We start from the raw sequence: 15,449 nt of genomic DNA on the forward strand, positions 1-15,449 counted from the left end.
AGGAAAGCATGGATTGATCAAGAGTTGGCTAAGTGAAGGGCAGTTAAAAGAGCTGCTTCTGAACAAGATTTTTTTTTACACTTGGGCCAACATTAGATACTTTATTCTGTAGCATTCTGGGAAAAGGTGAGTTTGGAGTGTGTGGCTTAGACTTAAGGCGTAAACAAAACCTCCAGTTTCTCCCCATTCTAAATTATGGTACCAGCATAAAAATGGAACAGAAATTTCTGGGCTCAGAGATTACACCATATGGTGAGAAAGAGAAGCTCAAGAGAGAGGTAGGAGTCTGAGTTTCTGTCTTTTTGGTGACTGCTTATCATTGTAGCACTGCCAATATCCTAGAACCTAGAATACAGATGACATCACCTCTTTTGGAAGGGGTACGAAGAAGCGGGTGGCCAGAGATAGGACTGACTGACTGATGGCTGACACCCATATCAGGGGTTAAGAGGTTTTCAAGATGGTGGGCCAGGCCCAGCATGAGGAGATTGAAGGTGGGGATTGCCAACAGCCAACACAGGCCCATGTGAGCCACAGCATGGTCAATTCCTGTGACACATAGACTGGAGCATGTGCCAGGGCTTGATTCTCCTTAATCTCAGTGTCCCCAACATGACTATTAAATTGTTTAACAATCCTTTGATTCTTGAAAGATGACAAATGATTCTTGAAAGATGATCCAGAAGGATCTGGAACTAACTCAGTATTTATATTATGATTCAATTCCAGCAATTGGCTCATGTCCCATGACATTTAGACCCTGAGACAATGTGAATATCCTGTTCCCACCATAACAACTTATGTATTAAACCCACAAATATTAGGTGAAATTTGAACTGTTTAGAGAGGTGAAGTTACAAAAACAATACTTCAGACTAAAACCTAATGAGATTTGGACTCAAAAGAATAAACACCACTTAGGCTCTTCTTAAAAATCTTTAGCTTGGGCTGGGGATATAGCTCAGTTGGTAGAGTGCTTGCCTTACAAGCACAAGGCCCTGGGTTCAATCCCTAGCACCACAAAAAAATAAAAAAAAATAAATAAAAAATCTCTAGCTTTTCCCTTTGCATCTTTTAATTATTGTGTTACATGTGTTATTATCTTGTCCAGGCATGATTTTTAAAAATGACACCTGTGTATTAATTTTGTAGATTCTATTTCCTGGTTCTTATTTGCAGTTTTTTAATATTAGTATGTCTTCAACCATTATAGAGGGCAACATTTTTGGGGGTGACTTTTTTAAGAGAAAAAAGTTATCCATAGTCCTACCACCTTAACACAAAGGCATTTTTATTTCTAATTTCTAGACTTTCCTTTTAAAAAGGATATAATCACTATGCATATGCAATTTTGAGGTCTTCTTTATTCACTAGCTTTTATTTGTTTTCCTATTTACAATTAGGTTGCTATGTCATAATGCTAATGTCTACCTAATGTCCAAAATACAGTTCCTCTCCTTTCCCCACAAAACCTGCTCACTGCACCTTCCCCGTCTCAGTTAATGGCAGCACTATTTTTTCCATTGCTCACTCCAAAACTACCCAAATCAGCTTAATGCCTCTTTTCTTTCTCTTGCTTTGCCTCTAATTCAACAAGAACCCTGTCGACCGCATCTTCAACATACACCTCGAGTATAAGTTTCCTCGGGATGCTGTAACAAAGCTCTATAAACTGGGCAACTTAAAACAGCAGCAGTGTCACAGTTCAGATGACTAGAAATCTAAAATCAGGGTGCATCCAGGTCCTGCTGCCTCTGACACTTGAGGAGGGGAATCCTTCCTTGCCTCTGTCAATCCTTGGCGTCTTCAGCTTGTAGCTGCCTGACTCTAGTATCAGGGTCTGTCCTTGTGAGGCATTATGCGGGTCTGTCTTCACACAGTGTTCTCTCATAAGACATCAGCCATAATGGATTAGGGCCTACCCTATGACCTATCTTAACTTGTTACACTGTAAAGACCTATTTCAATAAGGCCATCTCAGGTATCAGGGGTAAGGACTACAACACATGTTTTGGGGGGCATAATTCAACCCCTGACCTCCAAACACTTCTCCCCTGCCCTGTCCTGGCATAAGCCTCATGCTTCTCACTGTGGAAGCCTCCGGGCTAGTTTTTTGCTCTCATTTGCCTTCCATTGCCTGTTCTCTTTTTGGGTACCAGAGATTGAACCCAGGGTTGCCTAACCACTGAGCCACATCCCTAGTCTTATTTTAAATTTTTAGTTTGAGACAGGGTCTTGCTGAGTTGCTTAAGTCCTTGTTAAGTTGTTGAGGCTGGCTTTGACTTGTGATCCTCCTGCCTCAGCCTCCTGAGCTGATGGGATTACAGGCATGTGCTACCATGCCTGACTCCATCGTCTATTGTTGACTCCTTTGTTCAGAATCTTCCAATGACTGCCAACTCACTAAGATAGAAACCACAGTGGCCCACAGGTCCCTCCTGAGTGTACTCTTCTCATCCCTTGCCTTTCTCTCTACTCCACCTGGCCTCTTCCCAGATATTCAGCATGCCAGGCATACTCCCACCCTCCTGGCCTTTGCATTTGCTGTTCCCATGCCCAGGATGCTCTCTCCCAGATGTCCTCATGGCTGATATGTTATTCAAATCTCTGCCTGACTGCCACCTTCCTGGAGAGGCCACTTCCACCACATCCCATCCTCCCTCCCACCTGCCCCCTTCTCCACAGTCCCTATTTCCCTTTGCTGTTTTATTTTTTCCAGAACATTCTCCACCTTCTAAGGGATGGTTTTCTTAACTGGTTTATTTTATATTCTGTCTGTTACTACCACCACCACCATCCAAATATAAGCATCTTGAGGACTGGAATGTTCATCTCATTTGTTATTTGCTTTATACGAGGCACCTAAAACAGGGCCTGGCCCATAGAAAATGCTCAGTATTTGTGGAATTAATAAGAAGAAGGTCAGTGCATTTTCTCATATATTACTAAACCATTTATATTTATTATTATATGTTCATCCTACTTTCCAGACATATTTGGTCATTGTAAGTAATGCTGCAATAAATAGCTTATTGCATATAATTTATCTACCCCTCCCTGACCTTTTTCAGTTATTTCACTGGGGATGCATTTGCAGGATAAACATTCTCAAATTGACTTCCATAGATTTTTTATGCTACCCACCATGAAAAACTCTGTGTTCACGCTGCCTTGTCCCCACTGGGTTTTAATCTCACCTTAATTTTGCCAGTTTAATATAAGTATGCCTTGTGATCATTTTGACTTCGATTTGCATTTTTTGGGGGGGGAACTGGAGATAGAACCCAGAGGGGCTTTGCCACTGAACTATATCTCCAACCCTTTTTATTTTTTAGGTCAAGATAGACTCACACTAAGTTACTTAAGGCCTCTCTAAGGTGCTGAGACTGGCCTTGAACTTGCCTCAGCTTCCGAGTTGCTGAAATTGCAGGGGTGCTCCACACCTGGCTGGTTTGCATTTCTTTAACTATTCTTAAATTGTTCATATATTCTTTAGTTTAACTTCTGATATGAATTGTCTGCTCTAAACTCCTAAAGTTTTTTTAAGGGGTCAGAGGCCTTCGATGCATATTTTCTTATTCATTCTTTTGGGGAAGGTGACAATTAATCCTGACTTATATCTGTTGGAGTTATGCGTCCATTCTGCCATTCTTTTTTCTTCTGTATTTCTAATTCAACTCTGAACGTGTTTTATTTTCTGCAGCTGTGGACTACTGTGCTTCCGAAAACCCCGGGTGTGAACATGAGTGTGTGAATGCTGATAACTCCTACTTGTGCCGATGCCGTGAAGGATTTTCTCTGAACCCAGATAAAAAAACATGTGCAAGTAAGTAACACACACACACACACACACACACACACACACACACACACACACAATACTATTGCTACAGGGATTGTGGCTATGGAAATCTCCCAAGCATAGATTAGCATCGGATTATGTCTGCCCCTATTCCTTCTCTGTCAGGCCTTTCCAAATTGTCCTGAGACCATAGCCTACTCTTTCTCAACGTCACCATTCAGCGTATTTGATGAGGGTATCTTTTATTGAAGACCACATGTGGGTGTGTTCTTCCAGCATCTGCTGAGTGTGCTGCCTGTCAGACCACTGTCCTCCACGCTGCCTCTGCCTGGCTGTACCCGTCAATATTAACAGGGCTTGAGGAATATTTTCACTGAAGCATTGTGGCTTGTGGTCTCCAGCTCTGACTCTACACAAGTACCAGAAAATCGCTGAGCCCAAGAGAACTGAGCACAGTTTCTTCTGGGTGGGGTAAGAATAGGTGGAGAGCATTTTGCAGAGAAATGCTTATTTTTTTGTTTGTTTGTTTGAGCTATTTTGTTCTCTTTGACTTTTTTAGCTCCCCAAATTGGAACCTAAAAATCTATAAACTAAATGTGATCACTCGCTTTACAAAAGGATTACAAATGTGTTATTTTAAACAAAAAGATATATGGGAGCCCTTCAGTGGGTATGTGTGGATTATTATCCTGCTATGTGGAGGGTTGCTTAAGAGAATCTTATATTTAAAATATTGGGGCCCAACATTTTAAAAAAGTGAGGTTTAATAGTAATTAGAAGAAGGTAAGTCATCTCTGAAACATGTCAATGAGAAAGTAGGATTTTAATTTATAAAAAAGCTCATGTGCCTTCAACCTTTCTAAAATGCTTCTACTATACAAAGCAGTATAGACCTACACAGTTTTTTTTAAGAAAGCATCCACCCAAACCTCCTTAAACATAAACTAATCTTCTGTTCTTCAATCCCTTAATATCAGCAGCTTCTAAACACTGGAGCTAGAGGCAGGAGGCATATAGAAAAGTAAGGGACACATTATGTCAAAAATGTACATTTCTGAGCCAACAAGAGTGAACAAGGCAAGGCCCTTCTTGGAGGACCTTCGTTCAGCAGGTAAAGAAGGATGAGATGGGGCTCTGAGGAAGGAAACCTGTGCCGGGATGGGAAGCAGACAGGGGAGTCTGGATCTCCATACGCGCACATGATTGGTCTTTGGTGGTTTGTTTTGTTTGTGGAGAGAATGAGTGAATGAATGAGTGGACTGCTCTCTGCCCAGGCCCCACTCCCTTCTGAACACTCTGGACTCTGAAACAGCAGTCGGCTGTGGTAATGGCCTGGGAGTTGTGGTTGCTGGGCTGATGAGTCACTACTCCCCATCAAAGGGGGGTGTGTGCTGCTGGTTCAAAGCCCAGCTCCTCTGCCTTTTCTCTGGGCCATCTTGGGCAAGTGATTTTATGCCTCAGTTTCTTCAACTGCCTACTTTCTGGAATTATCTTGAAGACTAAATGAGATAAGGCACAGAAAGCATTTAGCAAATTACTTGGTGCTAAGTAAAGTTCTTGTGAAAGATGATACTGACTTCAAAGTTGGCGGGGACACAAGTCATCTCTGATCAGTCAAAATGCCAAGAGGGATGTGACTGAGGGACCACAGAGTGAGGCAGAGAAGACTCCCTCCCTGAAGGAGTTAAGGGAAGGAGACAAGTTGAACCAGAACAGGTGGAATGCTGCCTCACTGGGGTAAGGAATGGAGGAAAACACATTCTATCCAGTCTACAGAATGTCACCCCTGGCTGAAGTCACCTGATTTCCACGCCCCTGCACACTCCCCCTCACCCCGCCCGGCCACCGCCTGGAGCTGCACCATCACTGTGGTTCAGCCTGTCTCCTATCCTGGAATTCCTTAGGATATGGAGAATTCCAAGTCTCAGGATGGTGCAGGCAAGGAGGAGGTCTGAGTCCTGGAGTCAGACCATGCAAGTAGATACCGCAGCGGAGGGGCCTGGGAGAGGAGGTTTGGCGAGGAGTCAGGGCAGGACTGATCCAGCTGGGCGGTCTCACCAGTGAGGCTCAGAGCCAGCACTTTGGCTATCTCTGGGCCCTGTCGAGACCCAGAAGCTGGCCACCCCAATGTGTGGGCAGAGCAGAGTTCTGGGAAATCTGGGGATCCGGACAGGCAGCACCAGGGCCATCTGACTTCTAGAGGGGACATTTTTCCACCAGGTTGTGGGTGGGCAGGAGCTAGAGCTGGAAGAGGGCTGGTCAGAGAAAGGAGACACTCTGGGGGCTTGAAAAATTGAGGGTAGGAAGTAAGCCGAAGGCCCACTTTTGGGAACTGAGACACTCAAGCAAGCACTCCAGATCTGTGGCAGGGATGAGAGTGAGGACTGAAAAATAGGAACCCGTGACAAGGATGGAAACACAGTGTGGAGATAGAAACAGAATCACGGCAGCCTTCCTGTTAGCAATTACCAAGCCATCACAGCTTCCGGCCAAGGCAGCCTGGCTGCTGCTGTGATGTTGAAAGATTTAAAAGAATTTTCTTACTTTTTTAAAGCTCTCCAAAATATAATAAAATAAGAGGTACTCAGTTGCTTACATTTCAATCTCTTTTTTTAACCAAAAGTATCATTGAATGCTAATCCAATTAGTAAGTGTGCACTAGTTAAAATATCAAGCCTAATTAATTTATAATCAGGCCCAAATGTACATAATTGAACTCTATATTCCTGAATAAGCAAGATAATTTAGAATAAGTGGTATTCAAAAAAGCATCACCTTTTATATCAGTTCTTTATGCTAAAGCAACCCATGCAAATCAGTCTGAACATTTTCCAGAGAGATGAGTAGAAATGCATAGGTACTGACAATTTGAAAAATATTGGCAAGATTTATTTATTGTCATAACATAATATTTATATGGCATAACATAAAATTTATCACAGAAGTCATTTTTTTATATTTTATTTTACTTATTAAAATTTTTTTCATACACGTATATAGGATAACAATATCTGTCTCAATCCACCATCCTTCCCATCCCCACCTGCCTCCCCACCCCTACCTTCACTCCCCTCTGTACAATCCAATGTTCCTTCATTCTTCCCTAACCACTCTGCACTATGGATCAGCATCACTTATAAGAGAAAACATTCAGCCTTTGATTTTTTGGGATTGGCTTATTTCACTTAGCATGATATTCTCCAGTTTTGTCCACTTACCTGCAAGTGCCATAATTTCATTCTTCTTTAAGACTGAGTAATATTCCATTATGTATAGGTACCACATTCTCTTTATCCATTCATCTGTTGAAGGGCATCTAGGTTGGCTCCATAGTTTTGCTATCGTGAATTGAGCTGCTATCAACATTGACGTGGCCACTGCAGCCATTTGTAAGCATACAGTTCAGTGGTGGTTAAGTACATCACCTTGCATAACCATCACCTCCATCCATCTCCAAAACTTTCACCTTTTTTTAAAAAAAAAATTTGTTGTTGTTGTAGATGGGCAGAATACTTTTGTTTGTTTATTTTTATGTGGTGCTGAGAAGCAAACCCAGTGCCTCACACGTGCTAGGCAAGCACTCTACACTAAGCTACAGCCCCAGCCCCTCCAGAACCTTCTCCTCACCCAAAACTGAAACTCTGTACTCATTAAACAATAGCCCCCTGTTCCTGGACACACACACACACCCTAGTCCCTGGCAATCTCTGTTCCACTTTCTGGGTCTACAAATTTGACTATTCTAGGTACTCCAGTGAAGTAGGATGGTATGGTATTTGCCCTTCTGTGACTGGCTATTTCACTTAGCATGGTGTCCTCAGGTTTTATCCACGTTGTAGCACGTGCCATAATTTTCTTCCTTTTGAGACTGAATGGCATTCTCTTGTATGTGTGTGTCCCGTTTTGTTTATTCATGAACACTTTGCTTACTTCCACCTATTGGTTATTGTGACTGCTATACTCTTGGGTGTACAAGTGTCAGTTTGAGTCCCTGCTCCTCATTCCTTTGGGTGTGTACCTAGAATTGTATCATATGATGGCAAGACTTCGTGAGGTCCAATTTGAAGCCCTTACTCTTGAGCCAACCTTGAGAAAGGACACTTTTGGGTTCAGGGTATTTTTTTCCCACATTTTTTATTGGTGCATTCAGTTGTACATCATAGTGGAATTTGTTGTTACCTATTCACACATGCACACAGTGTAACAATATAATTTGACCAGCATCACTCCCCAGCACTTGCCCCTCCATCCCCTTCTCCCACCTGTTCAGAATAGTTTTACTGTGAGATCAATAGAGGAATTCAGCCCACGGGACAGGGATTCTTGTCTTCAGGACCAAGCAGACTGTGGGTTCCAAGCCTATCACTGAATCATCTAATGCCATGTTGATGAATAGATGCAATTGTGCATACCATAGTTTTCATGTTGCTGTTCCTTATTTTCTCACTTTAGGATTATTAGGTTCATTGTTTTCCAGACTCCGCTGATAACTGGGTAGATAATGCCACCTTGTTTTTCAGATAGGAAGGCAAAGCACTGAATGAATCTGATGATGTTTTCTTTCAAAGGGAAACACAGAAGAATGTCATAATTTTATGCTGAATCAGCAATAAAAGAACTAGAAAGAATTGGGTGCCAGGCTTCCCAGCCAGGATGTAATTAACCTGCTGCACCCCAATACCTTCCTACAGCCACAATAAACCACTTACTGTTGCGAGGGCCTGTGTATGTGAATCAAAGACTCTCAGTGGAGAAGGGACTCCAAGTTCAGCCAGTCCCTGCCCAACCACCCATCCCACAATGCCCTCACTGTGCACTGTCCAGCCTGTACTTGAATGCCCCTCCTGGCAGGACACCCATTCTGCTCTAGGGTAATTTATGGTCAGCTCTCTTCAGTTCTAACTTTTAGAAAGCAGTTCCCCAGACTGAGCTGATATCTCCTTTGCACACAGAGACCAAGAGAACAAACTGAATTTCTCACATTCTTTGTGGTTACTAAGAATGAGTCATATCAGAATAAATTTATCTCATTTAATAGACTAGTCAGCCATGGAAAATACCGGAGCAACTCTCTAGAATTTAATAGACATTTGACCAATTTACTAAAAAGACCCCTCCTGCCCTGTGGACCAAAGGGAGAAATGTGTGCTGGATGAAAGAATGATAGATGGAGTTTGTAACTGGCTGAGAGTCCATACCTAGAGGATGAGATCCTCACTCATAGGCGAGGGTTTTTAAACAGCCCAGCAGGAAGAAGCCTTCAGAAGGGGATGAGAGCCATCTTCCATTCTTAGTGACCCCTTGTTGGTTTTTTTTTTTGTTGTTGTTGTTCTTTTTAGATATACATAACAACAGAATGTATTTTGACACACATAAATGGAATATAACTTCCCATTCTTGCGGTTATATGTGATGCAGAGTTACACTGGTCATGTATTCATATATGAACATAGGAAAGTGATGTCTGATTGATTCTACTGCCTGACCTAGTCCCATCCCCTTCCCTGCCTCATTGGTTCTTGATGTACAATGTTTATATATCTAAAGCCTGACAGAACAATCCACCAATATCAAGAACCATTTATTCAGGCTGAGGTTGTAGTTCAGTGGCAGAGGGCTTGCCTAGCACATGTGAGGCATTGGGTTCAATCCTCGGTACCACATAAAAATAAATAAATAAAATAAAGGTATGGTGTCCATCTATAACTCAAAAAAGTATTTTAAAAAAGAACCATCTATTCATTCAACAAATATTTGTTGAGTAGCTACTATGAGCCAGATACAATTGTAGTTGTAGACACAAGGCTTATAGCAGTAAATAAAACAAAAAAAAAAATCTCTATTCTTATGGAGCTTACATTGTATTGGAGTAGGGTGAGGGAAGACTACAGGTCTCAAAAAGAAAGTAACATTTGATTAAGTACTCAAAGGAGATGAGCGAGGAAGGACCTTTGAGGCAGAGAGAATGCAGCTCTAGTGTGAAGACCCTGAACAATGAACTGTGAGACACCTTGAGGGGCAGCAAGGAAGCCTGTGTGACAGGAATAGAAGGCGAGACAGGGATGTGGACGTCATGATCCATAGAGCATTTGACCTGCTTTCTCCATAGTCTACACTTACTTCCTGTCTCCCTCAAGTCCAGTAATTCCTGTGAGTTTGCTGTTCCTCTGCTCTGTTGAGCTTGTCTGTATTTTGTGATTTGGATAGAGACATCCATAACCATACATATTGTTCTCAGCAATGTTCCCTAATTATTTTTTTCTTCAAATCTCTGGGCACCTCCTACACTGTTCTCTTTTTTATATTATTTCTGCTGTTTTCCATGGCAACTAGTTTCATAATTATGAATGTGTATATTTATTTTTAATACTTTTTTGATTACAAAAGTAATACAGGCTTATTGTAGAATAGTGGTACATATAGGAATGAAATTGCATACAATGAAATAATCTGATTTATTACCCAGAGATAACTATAGTTAGTAGCAATTTGGTATATTTCCCTCCATTCTTTTTTTTTATAATGTATTCATAGGTATGGATATATTTTTATAGAATTGAGATCATTCAGTATAACATAAACTCATGACCATTTTGTTATTAAAATTTGTCAGATGTTATATGTCATATTTTATCTACCAGGTTTTTTTTGACTGCTCAAAATGAATTTTGATAAACATCCTTACACATAGATTCTTGTATTTTTGATCATTTTCTTAGAAACAAAACATAAAGGGAAATTTATTGAGTCAAAGGTTATTGGTCTCTTTGAGGTTTTTGATGCATATTTCAAAATTATCTCTCATTATCTCTTATGTTCTACCTTAAATGTTTTGAAGAGGCAATTTTTAAAACCTGCTAATTTGCTAGGAGAAATTTTCTTCTTATTGCTTTATATGTTTTTAATATCATTCTTCATAAAATTATCCTGTTACATATGTCCAATTTATGAATATGTTTATTGGTGTCATTATTTGATTAATCAATAGTCTTTTTCAATATAGTAGATTATAAGGGACTCCTATAAGCTTTGGCAGTCAAAAGATTGCCTTTTTGTTCACTGATGATCCAGTGCTTACTCCATGATAGATATTCATAAAATATTTATTGAATAAATGAGTGAATGAATGAATATATAGTGAGGTTAACACTTTCATTAGACATTCAAAAGACAGAAAATAGTAAAGAATTCAACTGAAATAAAATAAATAGAAACAAATAATAGAGATAGTTGGTAAAATTAAAAGGTAGTTTTGTGAGATTCAAATTAGTAAGTCTAGGGGTTTATTAATAGAAATATTAAAAATTAAAGAGAAGACACAAATTATCAATAATGGAAATGAAAAAATGGACATCTCTATAGATCCTACTAACACTGAAAGGAAAATAATGAACAAATAAATGTATGCCAATAACTTCAACAACTCATAAAATGAACAAATTCCTCGAAAGATACAAACTACTGAAGTTTACTCAAGAACAAATAGATAATCGGAAAAGGCCTATGGGTGTTAAAAGAAACTGAATTTGTGCTGTAAGCCTTCTCTCAAAGAAAACTCTAGATCTAGTTGGCTTATGTGGTGAAGTGTACCAAACATTTGAGAAATACTAATATGAATTCTACATAAATTCTTCCTGAAAATTGAAGATTAGGGAACATATTTCAACTCATTCAGTAAGGCCAGCATTACTTTGATATTCAAACCAGAATAAGGCATAAGAAAGAAAATCTACACACAGACATCCCTCATGAAATTCATACCAAAGTTCTTCCAGTATTTTTTAGCAATGAAATCTAACTATGTAAAAATGATAAATACATCATGACCAAATGGGATTTATCCTAGGAATTCAAGGTTGACTTAACATTCAACATTCAAAATTCAATGTAATTTATCATATTAACATTAAAAAGCAGAAAGCATATGAGCTATCTCAATAGATTTTTTTAAAAAGCACTGGACAAGATGTGACATGCATTTGTGACTTAAAAAAATCAACTTTCCATAAACTAGAAACTAAGATAACTGAAAACTGCCTTAGTCTGGTAAAGTGCATCAATGAAAAGCCATCAGCTAACATTATATTTAATGATGAAATACTTAACACTTTCTTTATGGGATCAGGAACAAAAGTATGTCCACTCTCACCACTTCTATTTAACATTGTAGTAAAATTTCTGGCTAGCACAATAAGGAAGAGAAATTTTTTAAAAAAATTAGATTGTATGAAGATTGGAAAGGAATAAACCATTTTTATCATCAGACAACATTATTATCTATGTAGAATTCAATGGAATCTACAAAAAAGCTAATGGAACAATTAAGTGAATGCAACAAGGTTGTTGAAGAAAAGATCAATATACAAAAATCAACTATTTTATATAACTTTCAATATACAATCAAAATTTGAAATTAAAAAACACTTTCAATAGCATAACATATGCCTATTGACATATTTGACAAAAGATGTGAAAGACCTGTATGCTGAAAATCACACAGTATTGCTGAGGGAAATTAAGTAAGACTTAAATAGATATACCATGTTCATGGACCAGAAGATTCAGTGTTTAACATCAGGTCTTTTCAAATTAATTTATAGATTCAAGCAATCACTATAACAATCCTAACAGAATTTTGTAGAAATTGATAAACCAATTCTAAAATATATATGGATATGCAAAGTACTAAGATAGTCAAATAAACTGAAAAAGATGAACAAAGTTGGAGAACTTGAAACTACCTGACTTTAAGATTAATTATAAAACAACAGTAATCAGGGAAGTGTGGTGTTGGTGCAAATATGAACATATGTATTAATAGAACAAAATAGAATTCAGAAATAGACCACACATATATGGTGAAATGATTTTCAACAAATATACCAAGGCAATTCAATGGGGAAAGGTTAACATCTTCACAAATAATCATTATCTTGATTATGATTTTATGGAAGTAAACAGGTCGAAAGTCATTAAATTATCTCTCTTAAATACATATAGTTTATTTTTGTCAATTATACCTAAAAAAAAAAAAAAAAAGCCTAAGAACAAGTAGAGGAGACCGCTTTATTAAAAAATGTTAATGTCATAAAACTCAAAGAGAGTCCGTGGTAATGTTCTAGACCATCACTACCATTCAGTGATGATGGGAATGTTTTGTGTCCACACCATGCAATATAGTGGCCAGGAGCAACATGTAACCATGGGGCCCTTGAGATGCAATTGGCACAACCAAAGAACTGAAATTTTAATTTTGTTTAATTTTAATAAATTTAAATTTTAATTATATAGCCACATTCGACTTTATGGTTCCAGATTAAAGGAGGCCTGAACAGATGTGAAAACTAAATACTATCTCTGATCCTAACTGGATCCTGTATTGGAGGGTGAAAATACTATAAGGAGAATCAGTAGATCAACTGGGAAAATTAGAATATGGGTGGCAGGTTAAATAAAAGTATTTTATCAATGTAAGTTTGTGAATTTTATAATCACACTGTAGTTAAATAGAAGACTATCCTTCTTCTTAGGAAGCGTATACTGAATTTAAGGGAATAGAACCAGGAGGTATATAACTTACCCTATAACAAATAGTTCAGAGAGAAGATCGAATGATCAGTCAAATGGTGTAAAATGTTAACAATAGATGAATCTGGGTAAAGATTATATAGGTGTTTCTTGTACTATTTTTATGTTGAAACTTTTTGTACATCTTATGGAATTTCCAAATAATTTTTTAAAATCTCTTTATATGAGTGACTACAGTATTGCAATTATCTATGTGCCTATGCATTTATTTATTTGTTTGTTTGTTTGTTTATTTTGGTGCTGGGGATTAAACCAAGGGCACTTAATCACTGAGCCACAGCCACAGCAATTTATTTATTTATTTTTGAGAAAGGGTCTCAAGTTGCTTAGGGCCTCACTAAGTTGCTGAGGCTGGCCTTGAACTTGGCAATCTTCCTGCCTCAGCCATGAGTTGCTGGGATGACGAGTGTGCACCACCACGCTCAGCTACCTATATATTCTTTAAAAAGCATCCCAGTCTTTTAAAGATAATCATGAAATATTTGTGGATAACATAAAATGTCTGGGGTTGCCTCAAAGCAATATGGAATCTTATGGGGATGGAAGCATAGATAGAAGAAGAGCAGCCATAGATTGATTCTCTTGGAGCTGGGTGACATGCACGTGTCCATTTTTGCATACATATAAGATTTCCATGACTTTAAATCAGGAAGAATTGGCCTCTTACTATTTTTTTCTTTCAAGGATATTGTATGCTTTTCTCTTACTTGGTATGTTTCCTTTGGCATGGACTGGGAAAACCAAATTCTTCATTATGAAAATTATATACATAGTTCAAATGTTTCTTAAAACAATAAAAATCCTCATTGAAACAAAGACTTCTTTTAAACCCATCAGCGGCCACTCGTTTCCAGCAATTTTGAACAATGTGTCCAAGATCCACTACAGCAAAACATTTCACTCAGACCCTTCAATACAAATAAAATTCCTTTATAACAAATTCCTTGAAACCCTTTGTTTCTGAATATTTTTGTTTAAATGAGTATCTCTAGAGATCACATTCTCTGACTGTGAATCTTGAGATGAAAAATCCTATTTATGTCAATTGAGTCCACTGAGGTAGTGAGGGAGGAATTTCAAACTCATTTGTGACCTTCCCTGCGAGGCCTTATATTTCCCAGGATCTGATTTTGTGCCCTATTGTTTGGCTCAGGGTTAGAGGAGTTTAAGTGGCTTAAAGTTTGATTTGGGGAAGGTTCAATTGTTTCATTGCATTCCATAAAACACTCAGCTAAACTCTCTCTTCCCAGCCTGTCATCCAAAAACAACACCCAATTTTAATCACAGTGGCTCTTACATGAATCAGGTTCACACACTGATTCGTTACAAAAGCATTTTGTACTGTCAAGAAGATTCTCCTACAGGCTGTATCCCTAGACATGGAGATAGCTTTATTGAGTCTTATCCATGACCTAAGTCTTTGAGGCATGGATTTTAACCATTTAGGAAAATTGAAGACAGAAAAGCCCTGGTTTCCGCACGTTAGCTGCATCATACTGTTCGGGGAGTCATTCTTGTGATCTTCTTTCTTCCCAGAGATAGACTACTGTGCTTCTCCTAACCACGGCTGTGAGCACCAGTGTGTTAGCACTGATAATTCCTACTCCTGCCGCTGCCTGAAAGGCTTCACCCTGAATCCAGACAAGAAGACGTGCAGAAGTAAGTCTCGCTGGGCACTGGGTAAGGGCTTATTCGTTTTCCTTCCCTTGTAAGTTTTAAGCAAGTTACTCTTTTTTTTTTTAAACTTTTATTTTTTCAGCCTGCATTTCTATTCATTGTACACAAATGGGGTCAAAACTTTTCATTTCTAAGGTTGTACACAATGTAGATTCACACCATTCATATAATCATACATGTATATAAGATAATGATGTCTGTTTCAGTCTACTGTCTTTCCTTCTCCCACTCTCTTCCACTACATTTTCCACTACACCATCCAAAGTTCCTCCATTCTTCTCTTGCCCCCCCCACCCCCATTATGTATCATCATCCACTTATCAGAGAAAATATTTGGCCTTTGGTTATTTGGGCTTGACTTATTTCACATAGCATGATATTC

At 38.7% G+C, this 15,449-nt stretch overlaps 1 protein-coding gene across 2 annotated transcripts in view; it reads left to right on the top strand.

Annotated features, from left to right (window-relative positions):
- The window catches only part of MATN2 (matrilin 2), a 142,414-nt gene that overhangs the window by 84,429 nt on the left and 42,536 nt on the right, over positions 1-15,449 (top strand). For both annotated transcript variants that reach the window (XM_079126176.1, XM_079126175.1), the window contains exons 6-7: positions 3,704-3,826; positions 14,927-15,049. In XM_079126176.1, the coding sequence (XP_078982302.1) occupies positions 3,704-3,826; positions 14,927-15,049 (246 nt within the window). The remainder of the gene's footprint in view (positions 1-3,703; positions 3,827-14,926; positions 15,050-15,449) is intronic.

This window comes from Sciurus vulgaris (genome assembly GCF_902686455.1).
Source record: "Sciurus vulgaris genome assembly, chromosome: 1".
In the NCBI taxonomy this organism is placed as follows: domain Eukaryota; kingdom Metazoa; phylum Chordata; class Mammalia; order Rodentia; family Sciuridae; genus Sciurus; species Sciurus vulgaris.